The sequence below is a fragment of the Ovis aries genome, chromosome 4 (genome assembly GCF_016772045.2).
Source record: "Ovis aries strain OAR_USU_Benz2616 breed Rambouillet chromosome 4, ARS-UI_Ramb_v3.0, whole genome shotgun sequence".
Taxonomy (NCBI): domain Eukaryota; kingdom Metazoa; phylum Chordata; class Mammalia; order Artiodactyla; family Bovidae; genus Ovis; species Ovis aries.
The window spans coordinates 107,691,855-107,707,946 of NC_056057.1; the positions used below are offsets into that span (position 1 = coordinate 107,691,855).

At 43.3% G+C, this 16,092-nt stretch overlaps 1 protein-coding gene across 1 annotated transcript; it reads left to right on the forward strand.

Moving 5' to 3' along the window:
* Positions 1 to 371: 371 nt before the first annotated feature.
* On the forward strand, positions 372 to 11,318 carry LOC101122351 (prolactin-inducible protein homolog). Its single transcript, XM_027968888.2, has 4 exons — positions 372 to 501; positions 1,974 to 2,076; positions 10,637 to 10,751; positions 11,068 to 11,318. The coding sequence occupies exons 1-4, from the start codon at positions 407 to 409 to the stop codon at positions 11,184 to 11,186; spliced, it is 432 nt and encodes a 143-aa protein (XP_027824689.1). The 5' UTR covers positions 372 to 406; the 3' UTR covers positions 11,187 to 11,318.
* The last annotated feature ends 4,774 nt before the right edge of the window (positions 11,319 to 16,092 follow it).

Genomic DNA, 16,092 nt, shown 5'->3' on the forward strand with positions numbered 1-16,092 from the left:
ATTCTCTGGCTCCAGAGACTATTGGAGCAGTGACTGAAGCTAAGACCATGTAGAGCAGGACACACCGGCATGGAAGGATGAGAAAGAAATCATTTCTGGCAACTAGGGAAAGTTTGGTATATGTTCTGAGGTCCTGGCCATTCTGAGAAACTCTAATAGTGAGAAAACGAGGAAGGGTAATCTAATTCCTTTCCCAGACTCTTAACACTCAAGCTGAATGTTGACTTTTTCCATAGACAAACAAACTTCAGCTCAACAAGGAAAGATCATGAGCGGGGAGGATAAATGTATGATTGACAACATGGATCTGCTTGGCAGCTCTCCACTTCCTTGATCTGCGTATAAAGACTGTGCTGAGCACCTGGGATCCTACGTCTCTAGGACATCACATTCTGTCTCATTCAGCATGTACTCTCTCCATCTCCTGCTCAGGGCCAGCCCTGCTGCCCTGCTTCTGATTCTTTGCCTGCAGCTGGGGACCACCAAAGCTCAGGAAGACACGTGAGCCAAGACTTTCTCCTCCTCATTAAAAACAAACAAAAAAATTGGGTGGGGAGGGGGCTCCTCCAGTCCTACTCTAGAAATCTGCATATCTGTTCCTGAAAACTTTTTCAACTTCCCAGAACTCTAGCCCGAGGAACTCTCATGAACCCCACACCTAGCTCCATTTTTCCCCTCTTAGGGAGTGTCATCAATTTCCCTTACATTTCCACTGGGTGCTTCTAGGCTGCCCATGGAAATAAGGCTCCCAGTGTTCAATAGGCTGTAAGTAACTGCTGTTGTTATTGTTTAGTTGCTAGGCTGTGTATGTCTCTTTTGCGACCCCATAGACTGTAGCCCACCAGCCTCCTCTGTCCATGGGATTTCCCAGGCAAGAATACAGAAGTGGATTGCCACTTCCTTCTCCAGGGGATCTTCCCTACCCAGGCACTGAACCTGAGACTCCTGCATGGAAGGTGGATTCTTTACCTCTGAGCCAAAGCTCTGATCCACATCCTGTCCATAGTCAATACCTTTGTTAGAATTCTGCTTGGAAAACCCCACCTTCTCGTACCTTCCCTCCTAGAAGAGAAGATGAAGCAGGTCATCGAGTTCCAACAATAGCTTTGGGCAGGACTCAGGAAAGGATTAGAGGGTGTGGTCACAGATCCCTGGCCCTGTGGGATGAGACTGCGCTGACTCAGCAGCTTAGATATTCTCCCTATTCTCAAAACCAAAGATGAAGACAAGGACCACTTGCCCCCACAAACACTGATATCAGGAAGAGCAGGTTTAGAAGCTAGTTCACTGAGGGTCCACGTTTGACAGAAGCAAGAAACCGGGCAAGCAGAAAGGAGTTAAGTAGGAAATGGAGCTAGGGACTGGGGAGGAACAGAATCATTCAGCGAATCTTGGGAAGTTTTCTCTCCAGGAAGAGAGTTTGGGATGCTGGGTTTCTGGATTATGATTCTGGTGGTGATCTCTGTAGTGCGACCAGGTGTCCTATCCTGGAAAAAACCACTCAGGATTTTGAGAAGCTGGTATAATGTGGAGGCACCAAGAAACACTGGGTGAGGACAAGTTCAGATATAGTTGCCACTCTATTCAGCCCTGAGGCATGGCAAGTTGTTGAAATAAGCTGTGCTAACTAAGGTGACCGCCCAGCCCAGTTTGCTCAGGAATTTCTTGGTTTTAGCACTAGAAAGCCCCTCATCCCAGGCAGTTCCTTGCTTTGGGGCAAACTAGGATGACCAGTGGAAGGAAAGAAGATACTCAGCTTTAAAATAAAGAATTCAAGTTGCTTTAGTAAGCACACCTAATCTGTACAAAACAATCCCAAATCAAAAGTTCTCAGGAGACTCAGATGCTGAGTGATGCATCCTGCTCTCATCACCTCCTTCGTCTGCACCTTCTCTTGGTCTTGCTGACCGCAAGCCCCGTCTCTCGTGGATCGATTTCTGATCTCAGACCCGCTTCTCTCTTCCCGGAACCAGTCAACAGTTGATGACAATGGACCTGCAGATGCTGCAAATAGACGGGAGTGAAGAGGCCACCGTGGTGCTTCAAGTCTCAACAGATCTGAGGGAATGCATGGTGGTAAGCAGAGGCCCACCTTGGGAAAAGTCTGATTCCTAATTATGAATACGGTTATATCAAGCTCTGATTTCAATATTGCATAATGTAATTGATAACATAATGAACCCCCACTCTCCTGCTCCCAATGCTCATATAGATACTTGAGCCTCAGAATAATCATGGGGGCTCAGGGCAGATGACTACTGTCATTTTACAAATGAAGGGACCCCCCCCCCCCCAATCAAGAAAGTGTGGGAAGGAGGAGAGAGAAGGCATGACTAGTGGGACAAGCACTAGAGGGGAGAGAGAAAAACATGTGAGAGGTGGGAGAGGACAGGTGAGAGTCCCTCCCCAGGTCCTGGGGAGATGAAGGACAGGAGCGTGGAGAGCCTCAGAAGGAAAACCCACAGCCCCATCTGGGAGGCTGAGGCAAGTGGGGAAACAAGATGCGGGGCCAATGGGCAGGTTGTGAACCCTCCTCCCCAGGAAGACCTGAGCAGAGTCTGCTTTCTGCTCACTCTTCTGCTCTTTGGCTTCGTCTGCTCTTTTTTTGGAAGTTGACTGTTGTTCCAACCCCTCCTCTCTGATAAGGAAAGCACATCCTTCTCCTCCCTTTCTCCCAGTTCAGCAGTGGTGAGAGGGAGGATCTAGACCAGAGGATCTCCAAGGATAACGTGCATTAGGCCTCCTCCTGTCTGACTGCTCTGGGTCCCGTGGAAAGGACCTGTGCAGGTTGAACCCACAGAACTTCCCCTCCCACCCCAGGAAGAGTGTGTCCTTCTCCACCTCACTGATAGTCTCCTCTGGTGTTGTCACGAAAGCATGATCCTCCCTTCCTAGGGGCTTCCTCAGTGTTCAGCGGGTAAAGAATCCACCTGTAATGCAGGATAAGGCAATGGCACCCCACTCCAGTACTCTTGCCTGAAATATCCCATGGATGGAGGAGCCTGGTAGGCTGCAGTCCATGGGGTCGCTAAGAGTCAGATATGACTGAGCGACTTCCCTTTTACTTTTCACTTTCATGCATTGGAGAAGGAAATGGCAACCCACTCCAGTGTTCTTGCCTGGAGAATCCCAGGGACAGGGGAGTCTATGCCGTCTATGGGGTCGCACAGAATCAGACACGACTGAAGTGACTTAGCAGTAGCAGTAATGCAGGAGATATAGGAGATGCAGTTTCCATCCCTGGATTGGGAAGATCCCCCTGGAGGAGGAAATGGCAACCCACCCCAGTATTCTTGCCTGAACAATTCCATAGACAGAGGAGCCTGGTAGGCTACAGTTCATGGGGTCGCAGAGAGTTGGACACAACCGAGTGACTGCACGCACGCACATCCCTTGTTAGCCACCTCTGTTCAAGGGCCAAGGGCCAAATCCATGTATCTACCCTATCTCATTCCAGAAAGACATCTCTCAAGAAGCACAGGTACCTTCTGACAGCTTCAGAATTCAAATTAGATTTGAAAGTGAAAGTGTTCGTCTCTCAGTTGTGTCTGACACCTTGCAACCCCATGGATTGTAGCCCACCAGGCTCCTCTGTCCATGGGATTCTCCAGGCAAGAATGCTGGAGTGGGTTGCCATTCCCTTCTCCAGGGGATCTTTCTGACCCAGGGATCGAACATGGGTCTCCCACATTGCAGGCAGATTCTTTACCTTCTGAGCCACCGGAGACTTTAAGGACAGGGACTAAATAGAAAACAAAATTGGGAGTGTGAGGATTGTTGTTCATTAAACTGCATTCTAGAAATGGCCCCACACCTATAGGAGAAAGATTACTGATCATTGAGCAAAGAGTAATACAGCTGCTTTATCCAGTTTTTCTGTTTACAATCCAATAATATAAACTATGTATACTAATTAGAGGTGGGAAGGAGAGTGAGTCATAATTTTTCAATTTTGTGTTTTATTTATCAAAAGCACAGATAAAAAAAGAATGTGAAGATGGGCATAAAAGTTTTGTGATAATGGTAATTTCTAGTGGTGATAGATTATGAAAGTCCATTTCCAACCTTGAGAATGTAACAGGTGTAAAGAAAAAGTCTTTAATCAACAATTTGACACCTGATATAATTTTTTGCTGCTGATTAATAAAATTGTTTTAAGAACAATGCTAGTACAATAAAATAAAGCAAACTTTTTAAAACCTAACCAAGTATAAGTCAAAGACAAAGAACTCCATAGAATGAATGATACTGCAAATTAGAAAGAAATTATGTATAACTATAAAATAAACGTGAGCTTTCCAGGTGGTGCTAAGCAACAAAGAACCTGCCTGCCAGTGCAGGAGACATAAGAGATGAAGGTTTGATCCCTGGGTCAGGAAGATCCCCTGGAGAAGAAAATGGCAACCCACTCCAGTATTCTTGCCTGGAGAATCCCATGAACAGAGGAGCCTGGTGGGTTACAGTCCATGGCGGGGTGGGTCACAAAGTGTCAGACACAACTGAGCGACTTAGCATGCAAGCATGAAATAAATGTATAACTATGAATATACCTTCATATTTTTAAAACTTTGGAAAAAATTTAATTTTATAGGTGCAATGTTTCTAGAACTTAATATTCATTTTCTACTAATTATAATGTTTATGTAGCTAAATTCTTGATCAAGTGAGGTATTAAAGATCATAAAGACAAGTATAGAATAGGTTGGCATTTCCCTGGGGGTTCAGTGGCTAAAACTCTTTGCTTCCAAGGCAGGGGACCTGATCAGGGAACTAGATTCTACATGCTGCAACAACAGATCCCTTGTGCCACACCTTAGATCTGGTGTAGCCAAATAAATAAATAAATACAAATAAATATTTTTAAAATGAAATAGATTATATCCTCAAGCATGTGTTTGAATATAAACACCATATAATAATTTAATGTTGAAGAAAACGTAGGGTTAACCAAGTGCTTAAACATTTGTGGTCTGGACCATTTTGCTGGTCTTGGAACTCTTACCAGAAAATTGCTCCAAATTTGTAAATAAAACGCACTGATTACAAAGGAAAACAGACATAATAAAGAAAAATGATAAAATTATTTTAAAAGTAAACGTGATACCGCTATATATGTGTGTTTCTTTATGGGCACACTAGCTGAAAGGCAATATACTTAAATATAAACAAGTTACATTTTATTTTCTAGAGATTATATTATACGGTGGCTGTCATCGTGAAGCTTGAGTAAAGACCTTAAACTGTACACTACCATTTGGCAACAAATCATAGCTGTTTTGTTGGACATCCAAGGGACTAGGAATTTTTGGTTTTGGTTATTCAAGTAGTGAAAATCCTGATTTGTAAAGATTGTTATTGCTCACTTCATAAGTCATGTCCGACTCTTTGTGACCACGTGAACTGCAGCACGCCAGGCTTCCCCATCCTTCACTATCTCCCAAAGTTTGCTCAGACTCACATCCATTGAGCTGGTGATGATATCTAATGGTCTCATCCTATGCTGCCCCCTTCTCCTCCTGCCATTGATCTTTCCCAGAATCAGGGTCTTTTCCATTGAGTCAGTTCTTTGCATCAGGTGTCCAAAGTACTGGAGCTTCAGCTTCACCATCAGTCCTTTCAACGAATATTCAGGGTTGACTTCCGTTAGGACTGACTGGTCCAACTCTCACATCCATATATGACTACTGGAAAAACAATAGCTTTAACTATACGGACGTTGGTTGGCAAAGTGATGTCTCTGCTTTTTAATAATTTGTTTAGGTTTGTCATAGCTTTTCTTTCAAGGAGCAAGCATCTTTTAATTTTTTAATTGCAGTCATCATCCTTAGTGATTTTAGAGCCCAAGAAAGGAGAATTTGTCACTGTTTGCACTTTTTCCTCTTCTATTTGAATGAAGTGATGGGACTGGATGACATTTTGTTGCTGTTGTATTATTCGGTCACTCAGTCATGTCCAAGTCTTTGCTACCCCATGGACTGCAGCATGCCAGGCCTCCCTTGTCCTATCATCATTTCCCAGAATTTGTTCAAACTCATGTCCACTGAATTGGTGATGCCATCCAACCATCTCATCCTCTGTTGTCCCCTTCTTCTGTTTCAATCTTTCCCTGCATCAGGTTCTTTTCTAATGAGTCAGATCTTCACATCAGGTGGCCAAAGTATTAGAGCTTCAGCTTCAGCATCAGTCCTTCCAATGAACACCCAGGACAGATCTCATTTAGGATTGACTGGTTTGATCTCCTTGCAGTCCAAGGGACTCTCAAGAGTATTCTCCAACACCACAGTTCAAAAGCATCAATTTTTCAGTGCTCAGCCTTGTTTATGGTCCAACTCTTACATCCATACATAACTACTGGAAAAATCATAGCTTTGACTATATGGACCTTTATCATCAAAGTAATATCTCTGCTTTTTAATATGCTGTCTAGGTTTGTCATAGCTTTCCTTCCAAGGAGCAAGCATCTTTTAATTTCATGACTGCAGTCACCATCTGCAGTGATTCTGGAGCCCCAGACAATAAAGTCTTTCACTGCTTCTGTTGTTTCCCAGCCCGGCATTTCACATGATGTAGCTAAATATGCTAAATAAGCAGAGTGGCAATATATAGCCTTAACGTACTCCTTCCCCAATTTTGAACCAGTTTGTTGTTCCATGTTCAGTTCTAACTGTTGCCTCTTGTCTCTCAGGAGACAGGTTAAATGACTTGGTATTTCCATCTCTTTGAGAATTTTCCACAATTTGTTTTGATCCACAGTCAAAGGCTTTTGTGTAGTCAATGAAGCAGAAGTAGACGTTTTCTTGGAATTCCCTTGCTTTTCTATGATACAGCACATGGTGGCAATTTGATGTCTGGCTCTTCTGCCTTTTCTAAACAAAGCTTGTACATCTGGAATTTCTTAGATCACATACTACTTATCCCAAGTATTCAAGGATTTTGCATATTACTTTGCTAGCATATGAAATGACTGCAATTGTACTGTAGTTGAACATTCTTTTGAATTGCCCATTTTTAGGATTGGAATGAAAACTATTCTTTTCCAGTCCTGTGTCCACTGTAGAGTTTTCCAAAGTTGCTGACATATTGAGTGCAGCACTTGAACAGCATCGTCTTTTAGGATTTTAAATGGACCAGCTGGAATTCCATTACTTCCACTAGCTTTGTTCACTCTAATAATTCCTAAGGCCTGCTTAACTTCATGCTCCAGGATATCCATCTCCAGATGAGTGACCATGCCATCATGGTTATCAAGTTATTAAGACCTTTTTGTACAGTTCTTCTGTGTATTCTCGCCACCTCTTCTTAATCTCTTCTGCTTCTGTAAGTCCTTACCATTTCTGTCCTTTATCATGTCCATCCTTGCATGAAATATTCCCTTGATATGTCCAATTTCTTGAAGAGATCTCTTGTCTTTCCTAATCTGTTGTTTTCCTCTATTTCTTTACATTGTTCACCTAAGAAGCCTTTCTTATCGTTCCTTGTTATTCTCTGGAACTCTGCATTCAGTTGGGCATATCTTTCCCTTTCTCCTTTGCCTTTCACTTCTCTTATTTTCTCAGCTATTTGTAAAGCGTCCTCAGACAACCATGCTGCATTCTTGCATTTCTTTTTCTTATGGATGGTTTTCGTCACACCTCCTGTAAAATGTTATGAACCTCTGTCCACAGTTTTTTAGGCACTCTGCTATCATATTTAATCCCATAAATCTATTCATCACCTCCACTGTATAATCATAAGGGGTTTCATTTAGGTCATACCTGAATTGTCTCTTGTTTCTCCCTACTTTCAATTCAAGCCTGAATTTTGCAACAGGGAGCTCATGATCTGAGCTACAGTCAGCTCTAGGTCTTGTTTTTGCTAACTGTATGGAGCTTCTCCATCTTCAGCTGCAAAGCTTATAATCAATCTGATTTCAGTCTTGACCATCTGGTGATGTCCATGTGTAGAGTTGTCTCTTGTGTTGTTGGAAAAGGGTGTTTGTTATGACCAGTGTATTCTATCTTTGCCCTGCTTCATTTTGTACTCCAAGGCCAAGCTTGCCTATTACTCCAGATAACCCTTGACTTTCTACTGTTGCATTCCAGTCCCCTATTATGAAATGTACATAACTTTTTGGTGTTAGATCTAGAAGGTCTTGTAAGTCTTCATAGAATTCTTCAACTTCAGCTTCTTCGGCATTAGTGGCTAGGACACAGACATGGATTACTGTGATGTTGAATAATTTGCCTTGAAAATGAACTGAGATCATTCTTTGTTTTTGAGATTGCACCCAGCACTGAATTTCAGATTCTTTTGTTGCCTCTGAGGGCTATTCCATTTCTTCTAAGGTATTCTTACCCGTAGTAGGAGATATAATGGTCATCTGAATTAAGTTCACTCATTCCTATCTATCTTAGTTCACTGATTTCTAAGATGTCAAGGTTCACTCAGGCCATCTCCTGCTTGTTCATGTCTAATTTGCCTTGATTCATGAACCTAACATTCCAGGTTCCTATGCAGTGAAGTTCTTAATAGCATCAGACTTTACTTTCACCACCAGACACATCTACAACTGAGTACAACTGAGTGTCATTTCTGCTTTGGCTTAGCCTCTTCATTCTTTCTGGAGCTATTTCTCTGCTCTTCCCCAGTAGCATATTGGACATCGTCTAACCTTGGGGGCTCGTCCTCTGGTGCCATATCATTTTGCCTTTTCACAATATTCATGGGGTTCTCAAAGCAAGTATACTGGAGTGGATTGCCATTCCCTGCTCCAGTGGATCATGTTTTGTCAGAACTCCGCACTATGACCCATCTATTTTGGGTGGCCCTGTACAGTGTGGTTCGTAGCTTCATTGAGTTACACAAGACTCTTTGCCGTGACAATGCTGTGATCCGTGAAGGGGATAGATGAAGATATATTGTTGTAAATGTAATAAAAAACTAAACAAGGTGAAGGTAGATTTCTCTATAGAAACACCAGGATGTCCAAAGTATTCTGAGTAAAACCCCAAGGGTGAGAACATTTGAATTTACTGTTTGGGGGCTGACAGGCCATTCAGCACAGAGCTGCCAGCTACCTGGAGAAGTTGCAGGAAATGGGCTGATGGCCCCAGCCATGACAATGCACATCAGTCCTATAGGGCACAAAGGTAGTGATGAGAGACAATATTTCAAGATCTCTAAAATTATAATGTAGTGCAAACATATCTATGTCTCTCTTCTTGATAAGATCACGCATACTGCTAATACCACCATGGATTACTGATGGCCTTTGTAACAGAAGTGCTCAGTTTCAATGAGAGTCTAGTAAAAATAAAGATAAAACCTCTTTCCACCTGAATACACAGACTCACTGAGTACTATCTGCAGACCTTTCTGGGTTTATGGACCACAGAATAAAACTTCCGTGCTGAACACTAACTAGACAGAAGGCTCTTGACTCCACTGAAACTTACATATGCTATACTCTGGGATCTTCATTGATTTAGCTTCTTCTTAATTTTGGCTGTGCTGGGTCTTCCTTGTGTGGCTTTTCTCTAGTTGCAGTGAGCAGGGGCTACGCTCCAGTTGCAGGAAAAGAGCTTCTCGTCGCAGTGAATTCTCTTGTTGGGGAGAATGGGCTGTAGAGCCGCAGGCTCAATAGCTATGGGCATGCGCTTAGTTTGCCCTGTGGGATGTGGGATCTTCCTGGCCGAGACAGAACCTGTGTATTCTGCATTAGCAGGAGAATTGTTTACCACTGAGCCACCAAGGAAGCCTGCATACTCTGGGATCTTCAGTTGTAAAGCACTCTCAATTTGAAAAAGAGAAGGAAAACTAACTTCAATATCTCAATCTCATTTGGAACCCATTGCTAGGAGAAGACAATGGTACCCCACTCCAGTACTCTTGCCTGGAAAATCTCATGGGCAGAAGAGTCTGGTGGGCTGCAGTCCATGGGGTCGCAAAGAGTTGGACATGACTAAGCGACTTCCTTTTCACTTTTCACTTTCATGCATTGGAGAAGGAAATGGCAATCCACTCCACTGTTCTTGCCTGGAGAATCCCAGGGACGGGGGAGCCTGGTGGGCTGCCATCTATGGGGTCGCACAGAGTCGGACACGACTGAGTGACTTAGCAGCAGCAGCAGGTAGCAGCCAGGGTTGGTGAGTAATTGCTTTCACCTCACAACTGAGGAAAACAAGAGTGAGACACATCACCCTAGTTATGAAAGGTCACTAATTACCGAAAGTCGCAGAGCTTTAGAGGAACACAGCTGGGGCTCAGCCACAGTCTGGCAACGGGGCCTGGCATTGACTTCCACGCCCAAGCAGCCAGGCTGTGGTCACAGCCCAATTCCGGACAGCCTTGACTAGAGAAGCAAGGTAAGCCTGCTCCCCAGATGACCAACTGCCCCAAGATGACTGATCCCAGCCCTGTGAACTCACTTACCTCTTTCCTCCCAAGCCCTAGACCCACGCTGCTAAAGCAGGAACTTGAGCACATGAGGACAGAAGACCTTCTGACCTAGAGGACATCGCATAGTTCACTCCTCCTGCCTCTGACCCACACTCACCCCTGCTTTTCAATTACTGATTAGATCTTCCTCCTCCCCTATCAACCTTTCTTGTCTTTCACTTTTCCATCCTCAAGCTAACACTGGGTCCTCTCTCCCCAGATTAAATGTTATCTTCTAAGCAACATTCCGATTGAAGGCAATTTTAATTATAAATTCACCTCCTGCCTCTGTAACAATTCCCCAAAGAGATTCTTCTGGGATTTGCAAACCAACAGTAAGTACAGGAGATGACCAAGGGAAGAACTATCCTCCAGGGAGGGAAAAAACACAAACATGGCTCCAGACTTGAATCAGAACCTCCATGAGGAAGGGCAGAGAGGAAGGGAGGGAAGAAGGGGCAGAGAGAATGTGGGGACTCTGCCCAACTTGAAAGGTGAAAGGTTTGGGAGAAAAGTTAATGAGACCTATATTTGTAAATGACTTGGGAAAACTGAATCCCAGTGGGGAAATTTCTGGTGATGGCAGAAAAGTCAAGGCATTGGGTTGGAGTGTTATCAGACATGACCTTTGTCCTGCCTTGTCTCTTTCAGGTACTGTAAGAGTAACAGCAGTGGTTGATGTTATTCGTGAACTAAATATCTGCCCGGATGACTGGGCAGTGATACCTATTAAAGCAAATCGCTTTTCTCTCACTAAGAACCTACCATAGTCTGATCTAAATGGAAGCCTTTATCTCTGCACATCCCAACCCCACCAGCAGGGGATTTCCTCCAAGGAAAGCTGGTTGGGGTCAACTAGCTAACTTTAGTCTCTAAAATAAACTTCTCACAAGCTTCTCTGACTTCTGCTGTGTCTTTCCTACAAAGTCTACCCCCAAAGGAATCTCAGAACAGCCAGAATTTTTAGGGTTCTGCTCTTTCAAAAGACCTTTACTGAGGAGAGTTTTTGAGCTTTCCCTGTCCATGAAATACTCTGGCCACCTGATGCAAAGAGCTGACTCATTGGAAAAGACCCTGATGCTGGGAAAGACTGAAGGCAAGAGAAGGGGATGACAGAGGATGAGATGGTTGGATCTCATCACCAATTCAATGGACATGAGTTTGAATAAACTTCAGGAGTTGGTGACGGACAGGGAGGCCTAGCGTGCTGCAGTCCATGGGGTTGCAAAGAGTTGGACATGACTGAGCGACTGAACTGAACTGAACTGAACTGTCCATGAAAGAGAGAGGGGCCATTCTCATAGAAAGGGAAAGTGGTGGCCCTAAAACTCATAGCAAGTGATGGGCAGAATGTGGACAGGAACCTCAAGGCCCCCTATTCCCTGGTCCTCCTACATCCCACTGCTCCACACACCCTCCTTCCCCCAGGAACTGCTTCAGATCCCAGGAGATGGGAGTCACCCTGCCTCTAGCAGTGTCAGGGGCAGAATCTATGGACCCCGGGATAAACAATAGCATTCTGTTCTATTTGGCAGCTTCTTTTCAGACAGTGAAAGATGGTAGACTAAAGCATGTCTACTAGACAGTGGGCTGCACAAGAAGCATAATATGCCAAAAGGCAGAGGGCAACCTGAGGGGCTCCACCAAAGAGGGTGAATGAGTCCTTCCTGAGAGAAGGGGAGTATGAGCCAGGGTCGGGGCACACAGCGGGCAGAGGGCATTGTGGCTGATGGAATAGCAGGTGCCAAGAGGCCAGACCATGAAACAGCAGCAAGATCAGGGACAGTAAGCACTTTAATATCAGGCAGGATTAAGAGCAATTCAGGAGGGCTAGAAAGGTGGCCAACAAAGAGACAGGAACAAAATTGCTGCATCTGGACAAGAAGGCAGAACCATAAATGAGTATCAGAATCCAGGGCAAGAAAACACAATTATTGGGAAAGATCACTTGATATACTAATTAGAATAGTACAGTGATTGCATGCTTAAGATGTATCAAAAAAGCACTGAAGATTTTTATTTACATGCTCTACCACATGCCTTATTATAAAACAACCTCAAGCTATATATACATGTATACACACACATACATAGGAGTGAGTATTATTCTGTCATGGGGAAGAACGAAATCCTGCCATTTCCAACAACATGGGTGAAACTTGAGGACATTATGCTAAGTGACATAAGTCAGACAAAGAAAGAAAAATACTGTATATCACTTATATGTAAAATCTAAAAATGCTGAACTCAGGAAGTTGGGACAGAAAGCAGAGTAAGATGATCCTGGACTCGCCTCCTCCCAGGGACATACCAAATGACAGCTATATATACAGAAGCTCTCTCTGGGAATGACCTGGAGACTAGCAGAAAAGGTTTTCCACAGCTAAAGATAAGAAGGAAAAGCTGCATGGAGAAGGATAGGAGGAACAGAAGTGCAGTCTGGTTGGGACCAGTCCTGGGGGTCTAACCCATCGGTGGGAAGGATATCACAGCCCAGGAGTCTTACCTGAGGGTTCTGAACACACCAAGGCCCCCCAGCCCAGGAGACCTGCACCAGGAAGACAAGCTCCCATACCATCTGGCTTTGAAAGCCAGGGAGCTTGATGCCTGGGAGAGCCAGAGGGCTGTGGGAAGCTGAGACACTACTCTTCAAGAAAGCTCACCAAAATTCGTTCCCTCGGAGTGTCAGCACCAAGGCAGATGTTTCAAAATCTCTTACCTTGAGGAGACTCATTGACTAATTTTCAGGTGCCAGAGCAGCAGGGATCATGGAACTTCTGGGGGCTTCCCTGGTGGCTCAGAGGTTAAAGCATCTGCCTCCAATGCAGGAGACCCGGGTTCGATCCCTAGGTCGGGAAGATCCCCTGGAGAAGGAAATGGTAACTCACTCCAGTATTCTTGCCTGGAGAATCCCATGGACGGAGAAGCCTGGTAGGCTACAGTCCACGGGGTCGCAAAGAGTCAGACACGACTGAGTGATTTCACTACAGAGAGACTGGCAGGTGCCACTTTGATGGCAGTTTTCTTATAGCTCACCCTCTACTTAGCTGGTCCAGCACTAACAGGCACCATTTCTGACTTGCCATTTAACTTACTTGCACTGCTTGTCCCACCCTGGGTTCACCTATGGACCCAACACATCTGGCAGCCTTCCAAAGCAGCACCCCAACCCTGCCAGCCCCAACAGACATCCTCAGCCAGCAGCGAAGCCCCACCAGACCTGGCAGCCACCCCGGAGCTATACCAGAGCCCCTCCAAAGCAGCCTGCCACCCTCCCAGTTCCAGCAGACACCATCAGCCAGCACTGGCGACCCTCCAGAGTAGACCACTGCTCCCCTCATACCCAGTGACCAGGCTAAGTTGGCACCAGACTCCCTCCAATGTGGCCTCTTACCCCACTAGTCCCAGCAGGCATTTCTGACCAACACCAGAGTCCCACCAAAGCAGGCCACTGTTTCATCTTACCCGGTGGATACCCTAAGTTAGCAAAACAGAGCCCCTTCAAAGCTGACACCTGCCCTGCCAGTCTTGACGGTCACCCTTCGCTGGCAGCACCATCTGAAAGCAGCTTCGATCCCAGGCAGGGCCCGCCTGTACACAGCACAGCACCAACAATGACTGGTGCCAAGCCTTAGAGGCCGCCACAACACGGCCAGTCCTTCACACCAGCACATCTGTGGTAAGCATGGCCCGGCCACAACATGAAGACAGGCAGTAGATCTAAACCACACCAAGCATCTTTTCTGATTAGAGACAGAAAGAATTAGAAAAAGAAGAACAAAGAAATCCCAGAGTCAGCAGAAGAAAGGAAATAATAAAGATCAGAGAGAAAATACATAAAACAGAGGTTTCAAAAACAATAGGAGAAGAATCGAACACCACAATCGAGTGGAATTTATTCCAAGTTTACAAGGATGGTTCAACATTTGCAAATCAATTAATGAGATACACTACGTTAACCTATATTAATGAAAGGAAGGAGAAATCACATAATCATCTTAATAGACACAAAAAAAGTGTTCAGCAATATTCAACATATATTCATGGTTAAAAAAAATGTTATCGAAGTGGGTATAAAGAACATATCTCAACATAATGAAGGCCATTTATAACAAACCCATACCCAACATCGTACTCAATAGTGAAAGGCTGAAACTTTTCTCTAAAAACAAGAACAAGACAAGGATGTCCACCCTGGCAGCTTTTATTTAACATGATATTGGAAATCCTAACCACAGCATTCAGACAAGAATAATAAGAAGCATCCGAATTGAAAATGAAGAAATAAAATGGTTAGTGTTTATAGAAGACTCGATACTACATGTAAACACCCCAAAATCTATTAAAACTAATACATGAATTCAGCAAAGTTACAGTGTGTAAAATTAATATTCAGAAATCTATAGTGTTTCTATATGTTAACAATGATCTATTAGAAAGAAATTTTTAAAATAATCCCATTGACAATTGCATCTAAAGAGAATAAAATACCTAGGAATAAACTTAACCAAGGAGGTGAAAGATCCATACTCTAAAAATTATAAAACAGTGATGAAAGTAACTGAAGATGACACAAATAAAAGATATATTTGGCTTATAAACTGGAAGAATTATTACTACTAAAATGTTAATATGACCCAAAACAATCCAGGGATTAAATGCAGTCCCTATCAACATACCAGGGCATTTTTCATGGAACTAGAAAAAAATAATCTTAAAATTTGTATGGAACCACAAAAAATCCCAAATAGCCAAAGTCATCTTGAGAAAGAACAAAACTGAAGATATGATGATCACTGATTACAAGCTGCACTATAAAATACTGTTCTCCTGATAAAAAGTAAACAAAAGACATAGATCAATGGAAGAGATTAGAGAACCTATAAATAAAACCACTCTTCTGTAGTCAGTTAATCCAAAACAAAGGAGGCAAAAATATAAAATGGAGTAGACCATAAATATGGTCTACTATTTTCCTCCATAAATATTTCTGGGAAAACGGGACAGCTACTTACAAAAGAATCAGATTAAACCATTTTCTTATATATGAAATAAACTCAAAATGGATTAAGGACCTAATGTAAGACCTGAAACCATAAAACTTCTAGAAGAAAATATAAGCACAATGGTCTTTGACATCCGTCTTGTTTGTTTGTTTGTTTGTTTTTGGATTTGTTTGCTCAGGCAAGAGAAATCAAAGCAAAAATAAACAAATAGGATTACCTCAAACTAAAAACGTCTTGCACAACAAAGGAAACCACAATAAAATGAAAGGCAAACTACTGAATGGAAGAAGATATTTGCAAATGGTATATCCAACGGGGTTAATATTCAAGCCAAATTTTGTAGGAAAAAAAAAACATATAGTTCAGTATAAAAAGATCTAATTTAAAAAACAGCCAGAGTACCTGTATAGACATTTCTCCAAAGAAGACATGGAAACACCTAATATGAAAAGATTCTCAACAGCACTAATTTCCTGGGAAATGCAAATTTAAAACACAGTAAGATATCACCTCATTATCTGTCAGAATGATCATCATCAAAAAAACAACAAATATTATGTTTTGGAAAGGGTGTGGAGCAAAGTTAACAGTCATGCACTGTTGGTAAAAATATGAACTGGTGCATCCAATGGCATCAATCTACATTTAAATCTCCCAATCTACACCAATC